Raw genomic sequence first — 21410 nt, forward strand, 5'->3', positions numbered from 1 at the left:
CGAAACTCCATTAAAAATATTTTCTTATACACAACAATGGCTTTGCAAACTTCAGGATGAGATACAACTTCACTAGGCACATTTGATTGTTCAGTCTGTTCTTCCTCTTGCTATAAGATAAATTCTTTTTGTTCCTGTGGTGGAGAAGCCTGTGCTTCTTCCAAAAATTACATAGCAACAGTAGCCAAATCATCAAGATTTGGTAACCCTTGCTCATTATGCCCTGTTTCTTTTGTCTCAACTTGTTCCACTTCAGGAATGATCGAACTCTGGGCAGCATTTTCAGACACATTCTGAGAAATATTAAATTCAGACTCAACAGATTCTTCTGAAATTACAATCACCTCTGGTTGTGGTGAAGCAGGGGAGGTCTTATATTGTTTTCTTGCGGAAACCCTTCTTGGCACTGATGCGGCTGCAGGAGGTGTTCCGGTAGTTTTCCTCTTCCTTGTTTGCTTAGAGGGCTTTGCCCTACCAGAGGATGATGGCGAACTAGAAATAGCAACAGGTGTTGCTGTAGGAGAAACAGCTGCAGGGGAAGGTGCTGCAGGAGAAGGGCGTTGCCTTTTCCGAGAACGAGGGTCAGATTCTGGGGACCCTTCTGCCTTTGTTTTTCCCTTCTCACTCCTAGTGGCAGACCTAGTTTGAATCCTAGCAGAGGATTCGGGTACGAAAGCTGCAGGACCAGGGGCTATAGGAGTAGATGACCCTTGCCCTGTTTTACTGGTAGATGGACTTTCTTTCTTCTTTTTCTAAGGCCGTGGGGTAAATACCCTAGGAGGTTGTGGAATTTGCAAACTCTTTTGGGCAAAAAATTGTTGCCAGGAGAGAGATGAGACATCCCTTAAAGAGCGCTCAATCAGTAATTTAATGAGGCCATGATGAGTGACAGAATTATCTTTCCCTTGTTGAGTTCTGTGGGCATTGTGTTCTAAAAATTTTCACAAGAAATTCAGAACATTTATAGCTAACCCATGCCTCATATGGCTCAATAACTTGAAATGATGAGAATGCAGATAGGAAAAATGACCTTCACAGGTCAAATACCTGATTATGTAAATAGCATACTCTGAATAAGGAGGAGGCAACGATACGCGCTTGCATCCCTGCTTGGAGACTTCCAGAGGTCCATTAGTAGGCATTGAAAACTCAGCCCTTGCTGCTGCAGCGTCTGAAGAAAAGTTTTCTCCAACAGCTGGAAGCCCAGTTACTTCTGCAATTCTGTTTTCGGTTGCAACAACCGTTAGACCCCATACGGTGGCTTCCCCTTCAGAAAGGGTTCTCAGGAATTCTACAGCAGCCTCCTCATTGAAATCATTTAAGCTCAAAAAATAATTTAACCATCCACAGAGGCTGAATGCGTGGACTGTTTGCGGATTTTGCAATAATGTTTCATGAGCTGTAGGCTCATGTCGCACCAACTGACCACTCATATTTGCAGTTTTCCTTCAGCTGAACTCAATTCCTTGCTGAAGATTCAAATTCACTGCTTCCCTTCTATTCTGGTTTTTTTCTTTTTCGTGCCGTCACATTACTTTCTTTCTTTTTCAAAAATGAACTTTTTTTGAACAAGCAGTCTTAATCATGATTATGCAATAAAGAAAGACATGCGATCATAGTTGGAAAGTACCAGAAAAGTATTAAAGAAGATTATTTTGCAGTTATGGCAGCGGCGAAAAGACAGGTTTTAAAAGATGGATTACCCCGCCCCCTACTTAAAATATGACATGTGTCCTCACATGTCGCAAAGAACAGGCAGAAGTTCAGGCAATAATGACCGGTACATGCATATCAGAAAATGAATAGAATGAAATAAATCAAATATGTGATAAGAAAAGATATGGCGTACCTTTGATAATTGCACGTATGTGTGAAGAAATATGACGGCATCTACATGGATTGACAAGTGGGAAAGATATCTTAATTAAGTTTGATGCGGATGGATGACGTGGATGGGTGAAATGGGTGGATAAAATGAACAAATGAAATGAATGGACAGAAGTGAAAGAAGTGAAATGGGGGCAATAAATGAGAATGGAGAAAAGGGGTTTCCTTTTTGTAAAAAGAAAACCTTTATTATGGGCATGCTTTTTAAAAATTACGGTGACGCTGTAGGAGAAAGGCAAAAGCCTTCGGCTGCAGGAAGAGTAGCGGGAGGAACCTGAACAAACTGCTGCATGAATTCTTCCTTGGAGACTAGTTTGTGGTATAACTGGAGTCGGTGGCCATTCACTAGCAATTTGAAGCGGACTGGGTCTATTGTTACCAGCTGTACAGCTCCATTGTTGAACACATTTTCAACTTCATAGGGGCCAAGCCAACGTGTTGTGAGCTTACCTTGGTTTTCTTGATATCTGGAATCATATAACAGAGCCCAATCTCCAGTAGAAAATTTCCTGGTTTTGATGTGCTAATCATGCCATTTTTTCCTTTGCTGTTGGATTGCTTCTGTATGCTGCAGGGCGGCTTTTCTCATTTCGTTCAAAGCATTTAGCTACAGGAGATGGTCCTTCTGTGCTTCAGATATGTCTATATTGAGTTCAAGAGTTGTCCTCAAAGTTTTGTGTTCAAATTCTATGGGTAACATGGCTGTTTTCCCATAAAGCAGCTCAAAAGGTGTAAACCCAGTTGTTGTTTTCCATGTAGTTCTGTAAGCTCAAATTGCTTCAGGAAGTCTATTGCTTCAATCTTTTCTATGTATCTGTACTGTCTTTGTGAGGACCGCCTCAATTTCTCTATTTGTTACCTCTGCCTGACCATTGGCTTGAGGGTGATAAGGGCTGGACTTCCTATGTTTGATTTTATATTCATTCATTAGTGCTGTGATCAGATTAGACGTAAACTGAGCTCCTTGATCGGTTACAAGCTCTCTGGGAACCCCAAATCTTGTGAAAATTTGTTCATACAGAAACTCAGCAACTTTGTTATTTCGAGCATGAGCCATAGCTGTTACCTCAACCCATTTTGTTACATAGTCCGTGCAAACTAGAATGTATGACTTTCCATTTGATGGTGGATCAATTGGTCCTACAAAATCCATCCCCCATTTATCAAAAGGGGTGACTATTATCTATGGATGTAGTGGCATTTCATCGGACTTAGTTGGTCTTCCCATACGCTGGCATTTGTCACATTTTCTTGTATAGGCCATAGCATCCTTATGTAATGTTGGCCAGTAGTACCCTGTTGTAAGAACTTTCATTGATGTTCTTTTTGCTGCAAAATGTCCTCCACATGGTTCATCATGGCAAGCATGCAATATGTCATAAGTTTCGTCTTCTCTTACACATCTTCGCATTACCTGATCAGCTCTAGTATAAAACAAACTATTTGCAATCCAGGAAAAGTTAAAACTTTTCTCTATTAACAACTTCTTTTCTTTTGGAGAAAAGTAGTCTGGTATTCTATTTGCTGCTAGATAATTGGCAATGTCTGCATACCAGGGTATATGTGCAGTGATGGAAAACAAGTGTTCATCTGGGAACCTATCATCAATGATCTCATGTTCAATAGGTGTAGCTGATTGGAGTCTTGATAAAAAGTCAGCTACAACATTAGCTCTCCCTGGTTTGTCAATTATGGAAATGTCAAATTCTTGTAACAACAGGAGCCAACGTGCCAACCTACCAGAAATGGCAGGTTTGTTCATCAGATATTTGATTGCTGCATGGTCAGTATGGACGAATATCTGATAACCTGTGACATAATGTCTAAATTTATTCAAAACATATACTACTGCAAGCAACTCCTTTTCTGTGATAGTATAGTTGAGCTCAGGACTTTGAAGGTTCTTGTTGATAAAGTAAATAGCATGTTCAACTGAATTTTCTTTCTGATTCAGAACTGCTCCTATGCCAAAGTCAGAAGCATCAGCATGTATGTGAAAAGGCAAATTCCATTTTGGACCTTGAAGAACAGGGGCTTTAGTAAGTAAGTCCTTTAATTGTAGGAAGGATTTTTCACAGGCCTCTGTCCACGCAAATTGGAAATCCTTTGTTAACAAAGTATAAAGTGGACTGGCAATTTTACTGAAGTCTTTTATAAACCTTCTATAATACCCTGCATGACCAAGAAAACTTCTGACATCTTTCTGTTTTGCAGGAGTTTGTAAATTCTGAATTACTTCAATTTTAGCAGGGTCAACCTGAATTCCATTTTTTGAAACATGATAACCTAGAACAATACCTTCTTCCATCATTAGAAAACACTTCTCACTATTTAGAGACAAATTTTGCTCTCTACATCTTTTCAATACTTTTTCTAAATTTACCAGTGCTTCTTCAAATGTGATTCCATAGGCAGTGAAATCATCCATGTAAATCTCCATACATTCATGAGATATATCAGTAAAGATACTAATTACTGCTCTTTGAAATGTTGCTAGCGCATTGCATAAGCCAAAAGGCAAGACCGAATAAGCAAATGTTCCCCATGGACAGGTAAAAGTGGTCTTATCTTGATCTTCAGGGGCTATTTTTATCTGATTGTATCTACTGTAACCATCCAAAAAGGAAAAATATTTTTTGCCAGACAGTGAGTCTAGTACTTGATCTACAAAAGGTAGTGGAAAGTGATCGGGTGAACTCACAATAATGGTTCCCACTTTTTTGCCACTTTTGACACTGAGATGTACATTTTTAAAATAATCTTCAACTTCCGAGAACTATAACTTTTAAACTATTAAAAATTTGAAGATGATGTAAATTAGTGATTTCTAGCATTTTGTTTGTAGATTCTATATACATTTTTTTCAAATTTTTTTGAAAGATTTTTTAAAAAATTTTCCATCTCCTTCGAAAAGTAGTTTTTTACAACAAACTACATTTTTTAAGAGTGATGTGCCTTCTGTAACGCATAACTTTTTTTCTATAAATGATAAAAACTCAATTCTTTCGAATTTTGGTTTGTAACATCAATATCCAGGGCATGCATTTGGTTTTATAGTGATATGTTCAATATTTTTCATTTTATAAAGTTTTGAAGTCCGACTAGTCATAATTCAAACATAGGTTTACGTTTGAACACATAACTTGTTCTATATAAATCGAAATTCAATTTTTTTTTTTTTGTTAGAAAGAAGACATCAATACCAAGGGCATAGATATTTTTCAAATTTTTTTTGAATTAGTTTCTTATTTTTCCCAATGCGTTGAACAGAGAAGTTCATGTTCGGTTAAAAACCAACTTTTAATAAAATTAAAAAATCAAGAACATAATAAATTCAAAATATAACAAAATTATATCCGTTGGAAAGCTTGTTTCGAGTACTACCATATAATATTTTTGGGTTATCAAGATTATTTCATTCGTGTACTGAACCAGAGCTCCGAAGTCATTAATTCTTCAGAACTCTGAAATTTTTTGGGAGAAACTTCCAATTTTGGGGTTTCGATCGAACACATGTTCGATCGGATTGGGTTCACTCGAACCAAAGTGGGTTCGAGCGAACCCCCATTCGCTCGAACCCACGAGCTAAATTTTGGCACGCATTTTTTGGTAACTGCCATGTTCGAGCGAACCCAACAATTTTTAACTGTCGGCTTTCGTTCGAACACGGGCCGACGCATTTTTTGTTTTTTTTTTCATTTGTGGAATCGTATAAATATCTATAATTTTTTTTCGCTTTTTATCACTCAAATGATTAAAATAATTCGCACTTTTGGATGAGAGAAGATATTTGAAAATTATTTTGAAAGCGAATAATTTGAAGGTTTTTTGTAAAAGCATGGGGAACAAGAAGAGAAGGCAAAATAAGACTGCAAGGAATTATTCTCCCGAAACGGAAGAAAGATATCGAGAACAAAGAAGACAAAGATATCATGATGCAAGTATGTATTTTTAATTTTATTTCTATTTAATTTAATATGTATTACGTATCAATTAATTAGAATTCAATATTTTTTATCTAATATTTTTAATAGGATTAAAACTAATTTTGTTTTAATTGGAAAACATAATTAATTTGAGATAATACATGTGTATTTGCAAATTTCAATTTCCATCAACTTGCTTGTTGTGTAATTGCATTTTTCTCCTATATAATTAAGTTCATTTATAATAGATAAGACCTATTATGTCATAATTTTTAGGTTCTAAATTATATATATTGAATATTTAATCTACATGTACAAGTAATTTCATGTGATAGGTCCTTTAATATCACATAATATATTTGTCTTAAGGGTAGTTAAGCATATTAATTTTGTGAAATGTTTTTTCAAATGTGGTCATATTGATTTTAATAATAAGGCCTATTAGGACTATTACATTGATTATAGTTCTTAAATGTGACATAAATTTATAACAAAGAAGATATTTAATTTAATATGTATTACGTATCAATTAATTAGAATTCAATATTTTTTATCTAATATTTTTAATAGGATTAAAAATAATTTTGTTTTAATTGGAAAACATAATTAATTTGAGATAATACATGTGTATTTGCAAATTTCAATTTCCATCAACTTGCTTGTTGTGTAATTGCATTTTTCTCCTATATAATTAAGTTCATTTATAATAGATAAGACCTATTATGTCATAATTTTTAGGTTCTAAATTATATATATTGAATATTTAATCTACATGTACAAGTAATTTCATGTGATAGGTCCTTTAATATCACATAATATATTTGTCTTAAGGGTAGTTAAGTATATTAATTTTGTGAAATGTTTTTTCAAATGTGGTCATATTGATTTTAATAATAAGGCCTATTAGGACTATTACATTGATTATAGTTCTTAAATGTGACATAAATTTATAACAAAGAAGATATTTAATTTAATATGTATTACGTATCAATTAATTAGAATTCAATATTTTTTATCTAATATTTTTAATAGGATTAAAAATAATTTTGTTTTAATTGGAAAACATAATTAATTTGAGATAATACATGTGTATTTGCAAATTTCAATTTCCATCAACTTGCTTGTTGTGTAATTGCATTTTTCTCCTATTAAACATGTTGAATAATTTAGGTGAACTATTTATATTCAACTTCACGTACATGCAAAAACATTTCAGATTAGGAGGTCTATTATGCAATAATAGGTCTTAAATATACTCACATGTGACAAATTATAGTCCACTTACATTATGGTCCATAACAAATTAATATGAGGTCACCTAAGTTATCGTATGCATGCATCAAAATATTTATACTTTTAATTTTCAAAATTGGAATTTCTAATTTATCAAAATTTTATTTTATGTGTTAAATCAGTGCTCAAAATTAGAGATTGAACTTTAATCCTAACCTGAGAACAAATTGAACTTTAAACCTAAACAAGTAATTTAATTAGAGTTATAACAATAAGGTCTTAAAAAAGTATTTAAATTTAATAAACCAAATTGAATGGGCTTTAATTTTAACATGTAAAGCTTTAAGCCAAATTCACCCCTATTCTTAATCCTAATTGAATAATCTCTGATTAATTCAAGAACCTTACACAAACTCTTAAATTATGTGCAGAACGGGCAAATGAACCTGTTGAAGAACACAATATAGTTGATGAACATAGGGAGGAGATTGTCCAAGTTGAACCAATGGAGACCTTTGAAGGAGAGGGGTCAGGCTCCTTACCTCCTACCACTGATATGGATGAGCATATTGTGGATCTAGCTAAACAGGTGAAGAGAAATATTTCTTATAAAAATTTAGATTATTTACTTGAAATGGATGTGGATGAGTTGAAACGTCTCAGTGAAGAACCTAGACATACTAAAAGGAGGTCAATGAATAAAAGTGCAAAAGAAATAATGTCGCATTTCAACAATCTTGATACTACACTAGAAAAAGCTCAATTGTTATCAATTGTACTTACTCATAAAGACTTAATAGATCCAATGAAATTGTTGGGTATAGATACAACAAATCAAAAGAGGAAATATTCTCAGCTACAAAAATCTATTGTTGATAATGTTAAGAAAGGTTTGGTGAACATTGGTAAAAAATCTTGAAAACTAGATAAGACCATTTCAAGAAGAGTGATGTTGACATCTTTAGTAAATGAAAGATTGCCTCAAAAAAGACAAATCTCTTCACTGTCATCTGAGTTTGGTTTTAGTAGAAGGACAATAACTAAATATGTTAAAAGGAGAAAGATTTTGGATGATACTACCTCAGAAGGGAATTGGGCAATTATGTGTAGAGCTCCTCATTCTGATAGAATTGAAGATGTTGTTAGGAACTTTGTGACAAGTTTTTGGAATGATAATACTCACCCTTCATCAAATAGTAGAGATGTTATCAAGCAAAGGATTGGTCCTGATCGTTATGATCTCCATGTAAAACATTGGCTAGACACAACAAAACATGAATTGTATGTATTGTTTACTAAAACAAACCCTCATATAAAGATTGGACAAACCATTTTTGAACGGTTAAGGCCATATTATGTGAAGTTAAACAAAGTTTTCGAAACTTGTTGTTGTCGTTATCACATCGAATTTGACTTGTACTATCAGGTGTTTCGAAAGATTAGAGAAGATAATGATGGTTATGAAAATGCTCCTCCTAAACGAACAAGTCAATTCATAGCATCCATCTTATGTGATAAATCAGATGATAATGCAACTAGTCAAATAAATTGCATAAGAGGAATTTGTGGAACATGCGGGGACTTGGCTAAATTGCCTTTGAGAGATGAAGATACTGACATGAGGAAGATGGTAAACTGCAAGAGTTATAAGTACAAAAAAATTGAAACAAAATTTGGAAAGGAATCTACAAGACTAGATTATGTAGAAGAAGAAATACCTATTGGAACATTTATGGAAAATTTTCGTAAGTTGATAAAACCATACATATGCCATGGTTTTTTTGCCAAGTGGCAAGTAGAACAATTTAAAAGATTAAGAGACACTTTCCCACTTGGAACTATTTTATCTGTAGTTGACTTCGCAGAGAATTACTCTTTTGTGCATCAAAAAGAGATTCAATCAGAGTATTATTTTTCAAAGCAAATCACTATTTTCGTGCATGTGTGTTATCGACATGCACAGATGAATTTAGATGGTGTTGATAGTACATTTGAAAATCGTGTCATTAAGAAAGAGTACCACTTCTATATCAGTGATGATAAGGAGCATGACACACTTTTTGTACAACATTGCTTTAAGAAGTTTTTTGAATATTTGAAAGATAGAGGCATAACAATAGTTAAACATTTTGTTTGGTCTGATGGATGTGCGGCACAATTCAAATCTTCGAGGCCATTTTATGCACTATGTAGATATCATCGAAATGACAAAATACCACATGTTTGGAGTTTTTTTGAGAGTGGTCATGGAAAGGGTGAACATGATGGTGCAGGAGCTTGTATCAAACGTGCTATAAGAAAGCATCAAATAAAGTACACAGGAGAACGTATAGAAAATGCACATGATGTTGTTGAATGGTGTAAGAAACACTTTGAACAACCTAATTATCCTGGGGAATCATCATCAAGAACATATAAGCCCATTCCATATAGAGTGTTTTGGGAGATAACCGGTACGTGTTCTCTTTTAGTATTTTATTCTATTTTTTTTTAATTTAACAACTTGATCTACATGTATGTATTCTTGTACACATGTACATTTTACAGATGTGGATAGAAAATCAATGCATGGATGCAAGAGTGTGGAGAGGACAAGATCTTTGCATTGTGTCATCAGTACAGATAATCGCCCATGGACATTATACACTAGAGATTATTCATGTTTTTGTTCTGAATGCATTTTCGAAAACTATGTTGATTGCAAGAACCAAGAGCTTGGATATGTTAGTGAATGGAAAATGGTGCCACTAGATGTTTCTGACACATACGAGGATTCAAATGAGGATGAAAACTTTGAAGACATTCCTTTGATTTTTGGTGATTACGATCATATTTCAGGATTGATTAAAAAAGGTATGTATGTACATGACGTACACATGTAAACATTTCCTTAAAAATGACATATAACTTAGAATTTATTAACTTGTGTCAAATTGCAGGAGATATTTTTGCAGTCATAGCAGAAGATGGAAATATAGAAGGTGTTAGTTATTATTTATTGCGTTGCACAGAAGAGAGAAAGAAGTTATCAAAATCTGAGATGAGTGATGGAATGTCATTTCCCACAGGTTTGAGTTCTGATTTGAATATGTACATACATACAAATCGCTTGTGTGAATTTTTTTAATTTCTCATGTTTCTTATATACATGTACATGCAGGATCAGTTGTAGTGCAAGGGACATATTTCAAACAAGTTAAAATTGTTCAACATGGGATTCATTTCACTGAATACCAAATTGATAACAAGGTATATCAGTATAGTCACTTGGTCATTGCTGTTGGCCTAATTCTTCAAACAGTTCCACGTCGAGGGCGGACTCAAAAGTGGAGACTAGATAGTGAAGATCATGACAAAATATTAAGTGTTATTGAAGAGCGTTGTGAACCACTTGATGTGGTATGAACTATATATACATAATTTAGTAATCCACTTGAATTGAATTTTAATGTAAAAGTTCAAGATAAATTCTAGATCTCAAGTAACTTGTTTTGAAACTATTTAGGATAAATATTTTTTTAAGTTTATTTATACATTATATCAAATTAGGATGTATTTAAATGTGCACGTGTTTAATTGTATGTAATTGTATTTGTATTTAATTAAAAAATGCATATTTAAATTAGAATGTAATATGTACATTTGTAAAATTGATATATTTAATATGGAATTAGGACATGTACATGTTGTGAACTATTTAACTACAATATACATACCTAGAAGCTCACATACCTACAAATATACATACCTATGTAATATACATGTACTGGATGTGAACTATTCAATACATGACCTATCTTAGTTTAGTTTGTTCATTTCATACATACTCTTTTGTTTGAAAATCAAACATGTATAATTGAATACATTTAAATCAAGTTTGTTTGAAAATCAAACATGTATTTAAATCTAATCTAATCAAACATGTATAAATCTAATATAATCAAACATGTATAATAGATGATCAAACACAAACCAGGTATACAGAATAATCTAGAGTCTAAACAAGTCGTTGTACATGCATGAAATATACAATCTAATCAAACATGAATTTAAATGTAATCTTTAATCAAACATGTGTATAAATCTAATATAATCAAACATGTATAATAGATCAATCAAACACAAACCAGGTATAAAGTATAATCTAGAGTCTAAACAAGTCGTTGTACATGCATGAAATATACAATCTAATCTTGAACATGAATTTAAATCTAATCTTTAATCAAACATGTGTATAAATCTAATATAATCAAACATGTATAATAGATCTTGATCAAACACAAACCAGGTATAAAGTATAATCTAGAGTCTAAACAAGTCGTTGTACACATGCATGAAATATACAATCTAATCAATCATGTATTTAAATCTAATTTAATCAAACATCATGTACATAAATCTAGAATATAATCAAACATGTGTATAAATATAATATAATCAAACATGTATAAAACTTATAACATGTATAATCTATAGTCTAAACTCCATGTATAAAGTATAATCTAGCTCTAGTCAAACACAAACCAGGTATAAAGTATAATCTAGAGTCTAAACTCCATGTATAAAGTATAAAGTATAATCCAGAGTCAAACATAAACCAGGTATAAAGTATAATCTAGAGTCTAAACTCCATGTACGTGCATGAATATATATATAATATGAAAGTATATAAAAAGATAAATGTAAATGAGCTATAAAGTCTGGAGCAAATCAACACTGGGGATCATCATGTCGGCTACGAACTGAGCGACCATCTGAGGGGGAGTCCTGCAAAAGTAGAATTTATTTAAATATTAAATATAATATATATAGATCTCTCTAGACGTGCATGTACATCAAATATATATATACCAAAAACCATAACTAACTTGTACACTAATGTCAGCATCTAAAGAATCTCTCCTACGCACATGCTCAGAGCTCAAGGAAGGAGTGACATGAGCTAACTGTCAATTTAAGGATTAGTCCACAATCAATTTAAATGATCTACAAATTAAAACTTAGAAAGTTCTAGATTATTTAAATTAAACATGAGATCTATATATATATATAGATTTATTAGGTACAAATTTGCAATGTAAGTATACATATCTTCTAAAATTTTAAACGCACATGTACATGTACATACCTGTGTATCACCTGGAGTAGGCTGTATAGTAGACTGATCCTGTCCCGTAATCATATCAACAACATCACTCATGCCAACATATCTCTCTCTAGCTGTACGTATCACTGAGGAGTGCAAGGGGCTAACTAGATGAGTGGGCATCGTGGATGAAGTGTCTGACTGTAGTAGCATGTCCATAAATCCAGTATGGCTCAAATCTCTCAGCTGATCCTCAAATGAGTCCAAACCCTCATCTGTGATATGTACCTGATCAGCTCGTATCTCCTCACATGAATCCAACCGGCCCTCATCTGTGATATGGAGCTCATCAGCTCGTAGCTCCTCCTCTGCAGCAACAGAGTGATCTATAGGTGGGTCAGTGCCTGGAGCATGCGTAGAGTGATGAGAATGCTGTGACTGCCTCAGGGTATGCGTCGATGCCGCTGTAGCCTGAACATCTCTGAGAATCTCCTCTCTAACATCACCCAATGGTATCCCAAGTCGAGATGAAATAAAACTATAAGCATGTAGTAGGTCCTCGACTAAATACTGCGACATCTGTACATGTCTACTACCTCCGACTATAGCTGCTACCTCATCTGGGGAGGGGATGCCAGCAGAAATATACCGATCATCTGAATCTGAAGCCCCCCCATGACTAGAAGATGCATGATCTATGGATGATCGCGAACGTGGTCGAGTCATCATATATCTGCCCACCCTGTCAGAAGATATGGTGGCTGCTGCTGATGCAATATGTCCAATCCTATCAATTGCTTCTCTCTGAGAAGCAATCACAACGTGATCTGCTATGGGTGCCATGGCTGGGACTACTGCAGGAAATCTCTGGCCAACAAGGTCCCTGTGTCTAGGCGGAGCTCTATCACGCCTATGGTATGCATCTCTATCAGCAATCCTGCCCCTCCCCTGTCCATAATATCCTAGAATATCAAGGTAGTTTGGTTTCATCTGACAATGAACCTCAGCAAATACCTGCTGTGCAAAGTATAATGGAATCTGGTCGTTATTAGGATAACGACCATGGGCTGCTAAGAATCGTGGGTAAATCAGTGACGCAACCTGTGGGTCAATACATCTGGTAACCTGATATCCCCTCACCTTACTCTTCTCCTGATATTGTGGGAAGCATCTCTCCTTGATGGTCTCCTTTGAGACCACCCCCACCACATCAGCAAAAGAATGAGGACCCCTCACCTCACTCCTCAACTGTCTATATATATCCTCTATAACCTCAGGTGAGAATGAGGTATGAGATACTAAGCGGTCCCTCAATGTCTGCAAACTGTCAAAAATGGACGTGCACGTACTCTTGTACACGCCATCAGTATGAGGGTCATCTAGTATGGCCCTCAACCTATGCAGCTCTCGATCACTGTAATGAAAAATAGTGGCAATATCGGGCAAGGGGGGATCCTGCTGTGGAGGATCCTGCTGTGGTGGCTCCTGATATGGAGCCTGCGCAGGTGGATCCTGATCAGGAGCCTGTGAAGGTGGATCCTGATCAGGAGCCTGCAAAGGTGGATCCTAATCAGGAGCCTGCGAAGGTATATCCTGGGATGCCATCTATCTAGGTACATGTCATAAAGTTAAAATAAATACGTAAGCAGAGAGAGAGAGATCATTTTCATGAGAGAGAGAGAGAGAGATCATTTTCATGAGAGAGAGAGAGAGAGAGAGAGAGAGAGATTATATACATATAAATCTTCATGACAGAGAGAGAGAGATCATTTTCATTTTCAAAAAATACATGTAAAAATTTCAAATATTTCAGTGAGAGAGAGAGAGAGTTCATATATTTCAGATCTAGAGATAACATATATTTCAGAGAGATAGAGAGATCTAATGTACATGTACATATTTAAATCTTTGACATACATAAAAAATTCAAGAATAGAGAGATCTAACACGTCATATGTATGTTAGGACACTATATGATCCTAAGGGGAATGTCATATGTATAGTAGGATGTTATAAGGGGTCATATGTGGGTCTAACCACATATGACCCCTTAGGACACTATATGATCCTAAGGGGAATGTCATATGTACAGTAGGATGTTATAAGGGGTCATATGTGGGTCTAACCACATATGACCCCTTAGGACACTATATGATCCTAAGGGGAATGTCATATGTACAGTAGGATGTTATAAGGGGTCACGCATGTGTTAATGCATGTTGACCCCTTAGGACCACATACGACCCCTTAAGATAGTATGTGATGGACTAAGGGGTATGTCGTTCACACTAGGATTCTATAAAGGGTGACGCATGTGTTAATGCATGCATGAGCCCTTAGGACCACATATTCAACCCCTTAGGACACATAGGAAATTTCATATGTACAGTAGGATGTTATTAGGGGTCATGTGTGACCTACTAAGGGGTCACGTATGTGTCAATGCATGCGTGGCCCCCTAGGACCACATATGACCCCTTAAGACGCTATGTGATGAACTAAGGGGTATGTCGTTCAAACTAGGATTTTATAAGGGGTCATATGTGGTTATAGGATTTTATAAGGGGTCATATGTGGGTCTAACCACATATGACCCCTTAGGACACTATATGATCCTAAGGGGAATGTCATATGTACAATAGGATGTTATAAGGGGTCACGCATGTGTTAATGCATGTGTGAGCCCTTAGGACCACATATTCAACCCCTTAGGACACATAGGAAATGTCATATGTACAGTAGGATGTTATTAGGGGTCATACATGTGACCTACTAAGGGGTCACATATGTGTCAATGCATGCGTGGCCCCTAGGACCACATACGACCCTTAAGACGCTATGTGATGAACTAAAGGGTATGTCATTCACACTAGGATTTTATAAGGGGTCATATGTGGTTATAGGATTTTATAAGGGGTCATATGTGGGTCTAACCACATATGACCCCTTAGGACACTATATGATCCTAAGGGGAATGTCATATGTATAGTAGGATGTTATAAGGGGTCATATGTGACCTACTAAGGGGTCACACATGTGTTAATGCATGCGTGACCCCTTAGGACAACATATGACCCCTTAGGACACTATATGATCCTAAGGGGAATGTCATATGTACAGTAGGATGTTATAAGGGGTCATATGTGACCTACTAAGGGGTCACACGTGTTAATGCATGCGTGACCCCTTAGGACAACATAGGACCCCTTAAGACACTATGTGATGGACTAAGGGGTATGTCGTTCACACTAGGATTTTATAAGGGGTCATATGCAGTTCTAAGGGGTCATGCATATGTTATAACAAATGCATGACCCCTCAGAACCACATATGACCCCTTATGACACTATGTGATCCTAAGGGGAATGTCATATGTATAGTAGGATGTTATAAGGGGTCCTATGTGACCTACTAAGGTGTCACGCATGTGTCAATGCATGCGTGGCCCCTTAGGACCACATATGACCCCTTAAGACGCTATGTGATGGGCTAAGGGGTATGTCGTTCACACTAGGATTTTATAAGGGGTCATATGTGGTTATAGGATTTTATAAGGGGTCATATGTGGGTCTAACCACATATGACCCCTTAGGACACTATATGATCCTAAGGGGAATGTCATATATACAGTAGGATGTTATAAGGGGGTCACGCATGTGTTAATGCATGTTGACCCCTTAGGACCACATACGACCCCTTAAGATAGTATGTGATGGACTAAGGGGTATGTCGTTCACACTAGGATTCTATAAGGGGTCACGCATGTGTTAATGCATGCGTGAGCCCTTAGGACCACATATTCAACCCCTTAGGACACATAGGAAATGTCATATGTACAGTAGGATGTTATTAGGGGTCATACATGTGACCTACTAAGGGCTCACGTATGTGTCAATGCATGCGTGGCCCCTAGGACCACATACGACCCTTGAGACGCTATGTGATGAACTAAAGGGTATGTCGTTCACACTAGGATTTTATAAGGGGTCATATGTGGTTATAGGATTTTATAAGGGGTCATATGTGGGTCTAACCACATATGACCCCTTAGGACACTATATGATCCTAAGGGGAATGTCATATGTACAGTAGGATGTTATAAGGGGTCATATGTGACCTACTAAGGGGTCACACATGTGTTAATGCATGCGTGACCCCTTAGGACAACATAGGACCCCTTAAGACACTATGTGATGGACTAAGGGGTATGTCGTTCACACTAGGATTTTATAAGGGGTCATATGCAGTTCTAAGGGGTCATGCATATGTTATAACAAATGCATGACCCCTCAGAACCACATATGACCCCTTATGACACTATGTGATCCTAAGGGGAATGTCATATGTATAGTAGGATGTTATAAGGGGTCCTATGTGATCTACTAAGGTGTCACGCATGTGTTAAAGCATGCGTGACCCCTTATGACCACATACGACCCCTTAAGACGCTATGTGATGGGTTTTGGGATATGTCGTTCACACTAAGATTGATTTTATAAAGGGTCATATGCGATTTTAATGGGTCACGTATGTGTTAAGACACTATTTGATGGACTAAGGGGTATGTCATTCACCCTACAATTTTATAAGGGGTCATATGCGATTCTAAGGGGTCCCGCATGTGTTATAACACGTGTGACCCCTTAGAACCACGTATGACCCCTTAGGACACTAGATGTGATCCTAAAGGGAATGTCATACATGTACACTATTATATTATATGTGATCCTCTATGACCTCCTAAGAGAACGTATAGTGTCATATGTGGTCTTAAGGGGTCATGTTGTGCATGTAATAGGATGTGAAAATAGGTCACATTGTAGAGGAAATTTATTTTGTCTAATTTGTTTAAATTTGGTATCTAAATTTTCTAATGTTTATTTAAATTAATTTTTTTAACGTTTTTCTTTTTTTGGTAATGTTTTTCTAAGATCTGATTTACTACAGGGTAGTTTTCTATGTTTTTCATAACAATTTTTTAAAATGTTGAAAAAAATATACATCTATACAATTACGTAATTTTAAAAACAAATTTACACATTTCAATCAAAATATTAAATTATCAAACATTTTTCTAAAATAATGAAAAACAATAAATTATCAAACATTTTTCTAAAATGTTCAAAACCAATAACTATATATAATTATTTAATTAAAAAATTAAATTAACAAATAAATTATTTACAAATTTAATAAAAAAAGACATTATTAAACCAAACAAAGGGTTATTTTGTGCACCTGATATAACAAGGGTCTAAAACTGAAATAAGAAAGATGCTAACTACTGTAGACAAGGCTCGATGATGTGATGCTGACGACTAGTTCGATCCAACCCCCACCAGACAGAAAAAGTCAAATGTAACAATGACCTTTTAACTATCATTTTTGATATTTATAAAATTTTAAAAAAAACCCTAACTGCCAAGGGTTCGAGCGAATGGGGGGTTCGAGCGAACCCATTAAAATATCGATATTTAATGGGTTTGCTTGAACCACCGTGTTCGCTCGAACCCAGCTGAACCGTTTGGTTCGCTCGGACTCCCAGGGGCAGTCCGAGTGAACATTTGTGTTTCGCTCGAACATTGTCAAATCCGAAATTCCCACTTTCGCCAAATTCTTTCGTTGGCAAAAGTGGGAACCAGTTTTGTGAATTCACCCGATCTTTTTTAGTAGCATTGTTCAATTCTCTGTAATCTACACATACTCTCTATTTTCCACCTTTCTTGGGAACAATAACTAAGGGAGAAACCCATTGATTGTCAGAGATTGGATAAATAAAGCCAGCATCAAGCAATTTTTGAAGCTTACTTTTAACTATTTCCCTAAGTGCTGGATTTACTCTTCTTTGAGGTTGTCTAATTGGTGAACAATCTTCTTTGATATATATCCTATGAGTACAAACTTGAGGATCTATTCCTTGCATGTCCCCATATTCCCATGCAAAAGCTTTATGCTGTTCTTGTAGCATTTTTAATAGATCAACCTGTTGAGACTGTGACAGCTTATTATTGATATTCAAACAATGACCTTGAGACAATTCTATCTGCTCCGTGAGATCACTCATAGAGTCTATAGGTAATGTTTGTATCTCTTGTGGAAGCAAATTATGAAAAATCGCTGGAAGTTTAGGCAGTGAATTTTCAGAATCTGGTTGCTGCAGGAAATATTATAAATGAGTATCATTTGGATTAGATGAACCACCTTTATCAAAGTTGTTTTGTAGAATTTGAAACAATAAGGCATCTTCACTCTGAAGTTGTGAGAATGGGTCATTTTGAATCATCATTAATTGAGCCAAGGAATTGGTTTCTTCAATTTCCTCCCCCACATCTGGCCAAACTGGTTGGGACAAATCTGGCTGAGGTCTAGCAGGAGGATACAGAGCCAATTTCTTTGTGGACTGCCCATCAGAAATGGTCATATCTCCAGAACGGCATCCTATAAAAGCATCGGCAGTTGCTAACCATGGTCTACCAAGAATAACTGCATACCCTCCTAAAGTTGCCTTAACTGATAATATTGTGAAATCAGCAGGATACTCCCAAGATTCAAGAATGACAATTACATCTTCTACAATCCCATCAGGCTTAACTGTGGAACTGTCTGGAAGCTGCAGGACTGTGGGTGTAGACCTAATGTTTGAAATGTTCAGGGAGTCTATTGTATGCTTTGTCATGACATTAATGGCAGCACCTAAATCAATCAAAATATTTTTTACAACTTGGCCATTTACATTTATTTGCACTACAGGACTTCTAGGGTCAATATACTTTGGAATAACTACATTTCCCAACATTATATTAGCCAATTTTCCTAAGACATGAATTGTTTGAGGGTCCTTTTTCTTTCATCCAGGCTTCTTTAAACAGGCTTCTTTAATAGCTTTTCCAAAAATAGGAATATCTTTAATAGCCTGAAATAAAGGAATTTGAATCTGCACATTTTTGAGCTGATCCATAATGTCAAAAGTGGGTTGTTCCATGGGTTTATATGCAGTACTTTGCAACCTCTGAGGAAAAGGTGGGTTATCTTGATTTTGCAGAATAGGCTCCTTAGGAACGGTATCTGTTATTGGCATGTGCTCAGCAGGAACAACAGGTGTATTAGGTTCTTCATGGGGAGGATATGATATTTCAGTAATTCGAGGCGGTTTTGGAGCAGGTAAAGTAGTTCTAGACCTCAAATGGATGTCATTAATGTTTAAGGCATAAGCTTGATATTGGTTGGCTTCGGCAAGATACGCAAGCTGTTGAGGTTTATTATTGGGATTGGGCATTGGCTGGGTAGGCATAGGCATTTGTTTTGGAGGTCTAGGATTTGTGGCAGTTACTGCAGGAGGCGGCATAAGGGCTTGTGGTTGTGGTTGTGGAAGCTGCAGGAATCCAGAGGATTGGTTTTGCCATTGTTGAAGGCCTCGCCATTGAGAATTTTGCTGCCAATTTCCTGAAGGTGGTGTCCATTGCCCCTGTGGCTGCTGCCAACCTCCTTGAGGGGGTTGCCATTGCTGGTTCTGATAATTAGGCCAATTTGGTTGAGGTGGGTTCCAGGATGGTGGTGGTCCATATGCATGTTGCCATTGATTATTATATCCAGAATAAGAATTACCAAAAGTTAAAGGGTCTTGAGGCATACCTTGTCTCTAGGCCCATGGTCTCCTTTGTGCAACAAAGAACACGTGATCATCATCTCCTTCTACTGGCTTAAAGTCAGTAGGTAGTTGTTTAGCTTCCAAATTAGCCACCATCTTGCATCTGCAGTCACGCTTCTTTTGTTTGCAGTATGGACAAAACTCGGCCAAAACTACGTCAGCCTCCTTATGTTTCTTTCGAGCTTGCATAGTGTCCAGTTGCGTAGCCATATTATTAATGATGTCCCGCTTGAAGTCAGATAGAAAATTTGTTATCTCTATTCGGGAAACTCCGCTAGAAGAAGACTTCCCTATTCCAGCATGATGACCTCTACCTTTCTTAACTATTGCTCGAGAGTAGTTAAGACATATTTTCTTTATATCATCCCAAGGCACTTGGGTTATATCACCTCCTCCTATCAAGTCCAGGGCATCTATACAAGCATCACTGATTCCCTTTAGAAACAACAGTTTCTGAGAGTCCTCATTGAGAGTATGGTTTGAGTTCCTCTATAGTGCAAACAAGAATTTGGAAATGTAATTTTCAAGACTTTCATCCTCCTTCTGCTGAATTCGGAATATATCATCGCCCTTGCTGGTGCTCTTACAATATTCCTTATACTTTTCAAAGAATTTTGTCTGCATGACCTCCCAACTATCAACTACACCTCTTCCCAGACTCATGAACCATCTGAGAGCTCCTTCCTTCAAGGTGGAAGGGAATAACTTCAATTTATGAGTGTTTGTGTTGTAGTCATAACTGCGACAGAGGACATCAAATTCAAACAGAAAGGTTTCTGGGTCCTCTGTGACCAGGCCATAAAACTTTGGAAGCAAAGAAGAGGGAATGTTTTTAAGATTGTCAGTATCTCCCTGGGGAACAATAGGAAACTCAAATGTAGGAGGTGGATTATTGGGTTGATTATTTGCCATGTTTGGTTGCTGGAATAACAAAGCGAATGGATTTTCCTCAGGTTCGTTGTCAGCTGGGTCAAATGGTAGTTCAATAAATAGATTTTTAGGGATGAACCTTCCTAGTGCGTCTCTTCTTCTTCTATGCATGCAATATAATGAATAGTGGCTTGAAAAATCTAAAAAATTTTACTAATAGGCTAAACTAATGCCAAAAATGACTTCTGATAAACTCCTAGCTAGACACCATCCCCGGCAATGGTGCCAAAAATGATGGTCGCGCCCATAAAAGGATATGAAAATCACAGTAAAACCTTTCCTGGGAATTGGGCATTCCAACAGGTGACCAATATCCCTCTTTGTAGACGTTCATTTACTTGTCAAACCAGGGGACATATACTTTAAATGGCGCAGCAAAATATATGCACTAGGAACTTATTTTGGTCAAATCCTAGCGGAAATACATACTGAAAAGAAATCCTACCTATGCTACAGGAAGGTAATGTAAAGCTTTTTAACTCAACTATGATTTGATTACGACAGAAACCATAATAACTACAACTGAAACACAAACTATGAACTGGCCTTATGCTGCAAGAACAGACACAGTGATGGATTCCTTGTGCTGCAGGAGCAATGTAAAGCTGAGTTTGTATAAAAACTTTAAAGATGAAAGTAAACTGAAGCTTAATAGGAAAGAACAACTAACTAACTAGCTACATATACCTACTAAGTGGGC

The 21410-nt window shown here is 36.3% G+C and overlaps 1 protein-coding gene across 1 annotated transcript; it reads left to right on the forward strand.

Moving 5' to 3' along the window:
* Positions 1–18686: 18686 nt before the first annotated feature.
* LOC131858344 (uncharacterized) lies at positions 18687–19541 on the forward strand. The gene is made up of 3 exons (XM_059211555.1): positions 18687–18769; positions 19175–19293; positions 19420–19541. The coding sequence occupies exons 1-3, from the start codon at positions 18687–18689 to the stop codon at positions 19539–19541; spliced, it is 324 nt and encodes a 107-aa protein (XP_059067538.1).
* The last annotated feature ends 1869 nt before the right edge of the window (positions 19542–21410 follow it).

The sequence above is a fragment of the Cryptomeria japonica genome, chromosome 9 (genome assembly GCF_030272615.1).
Source record: "Cryptomeria japonica chromosome 9, Sugi_1.0, whole genome shotgun sequence".
Classification (NCBI taxonomy): Eukaryota; Viridiplantae; Streptophyta; class Pinopsida; order Cupressales; family Cupressaceae; genus Cryptomeria; species Cryptomeria japonica.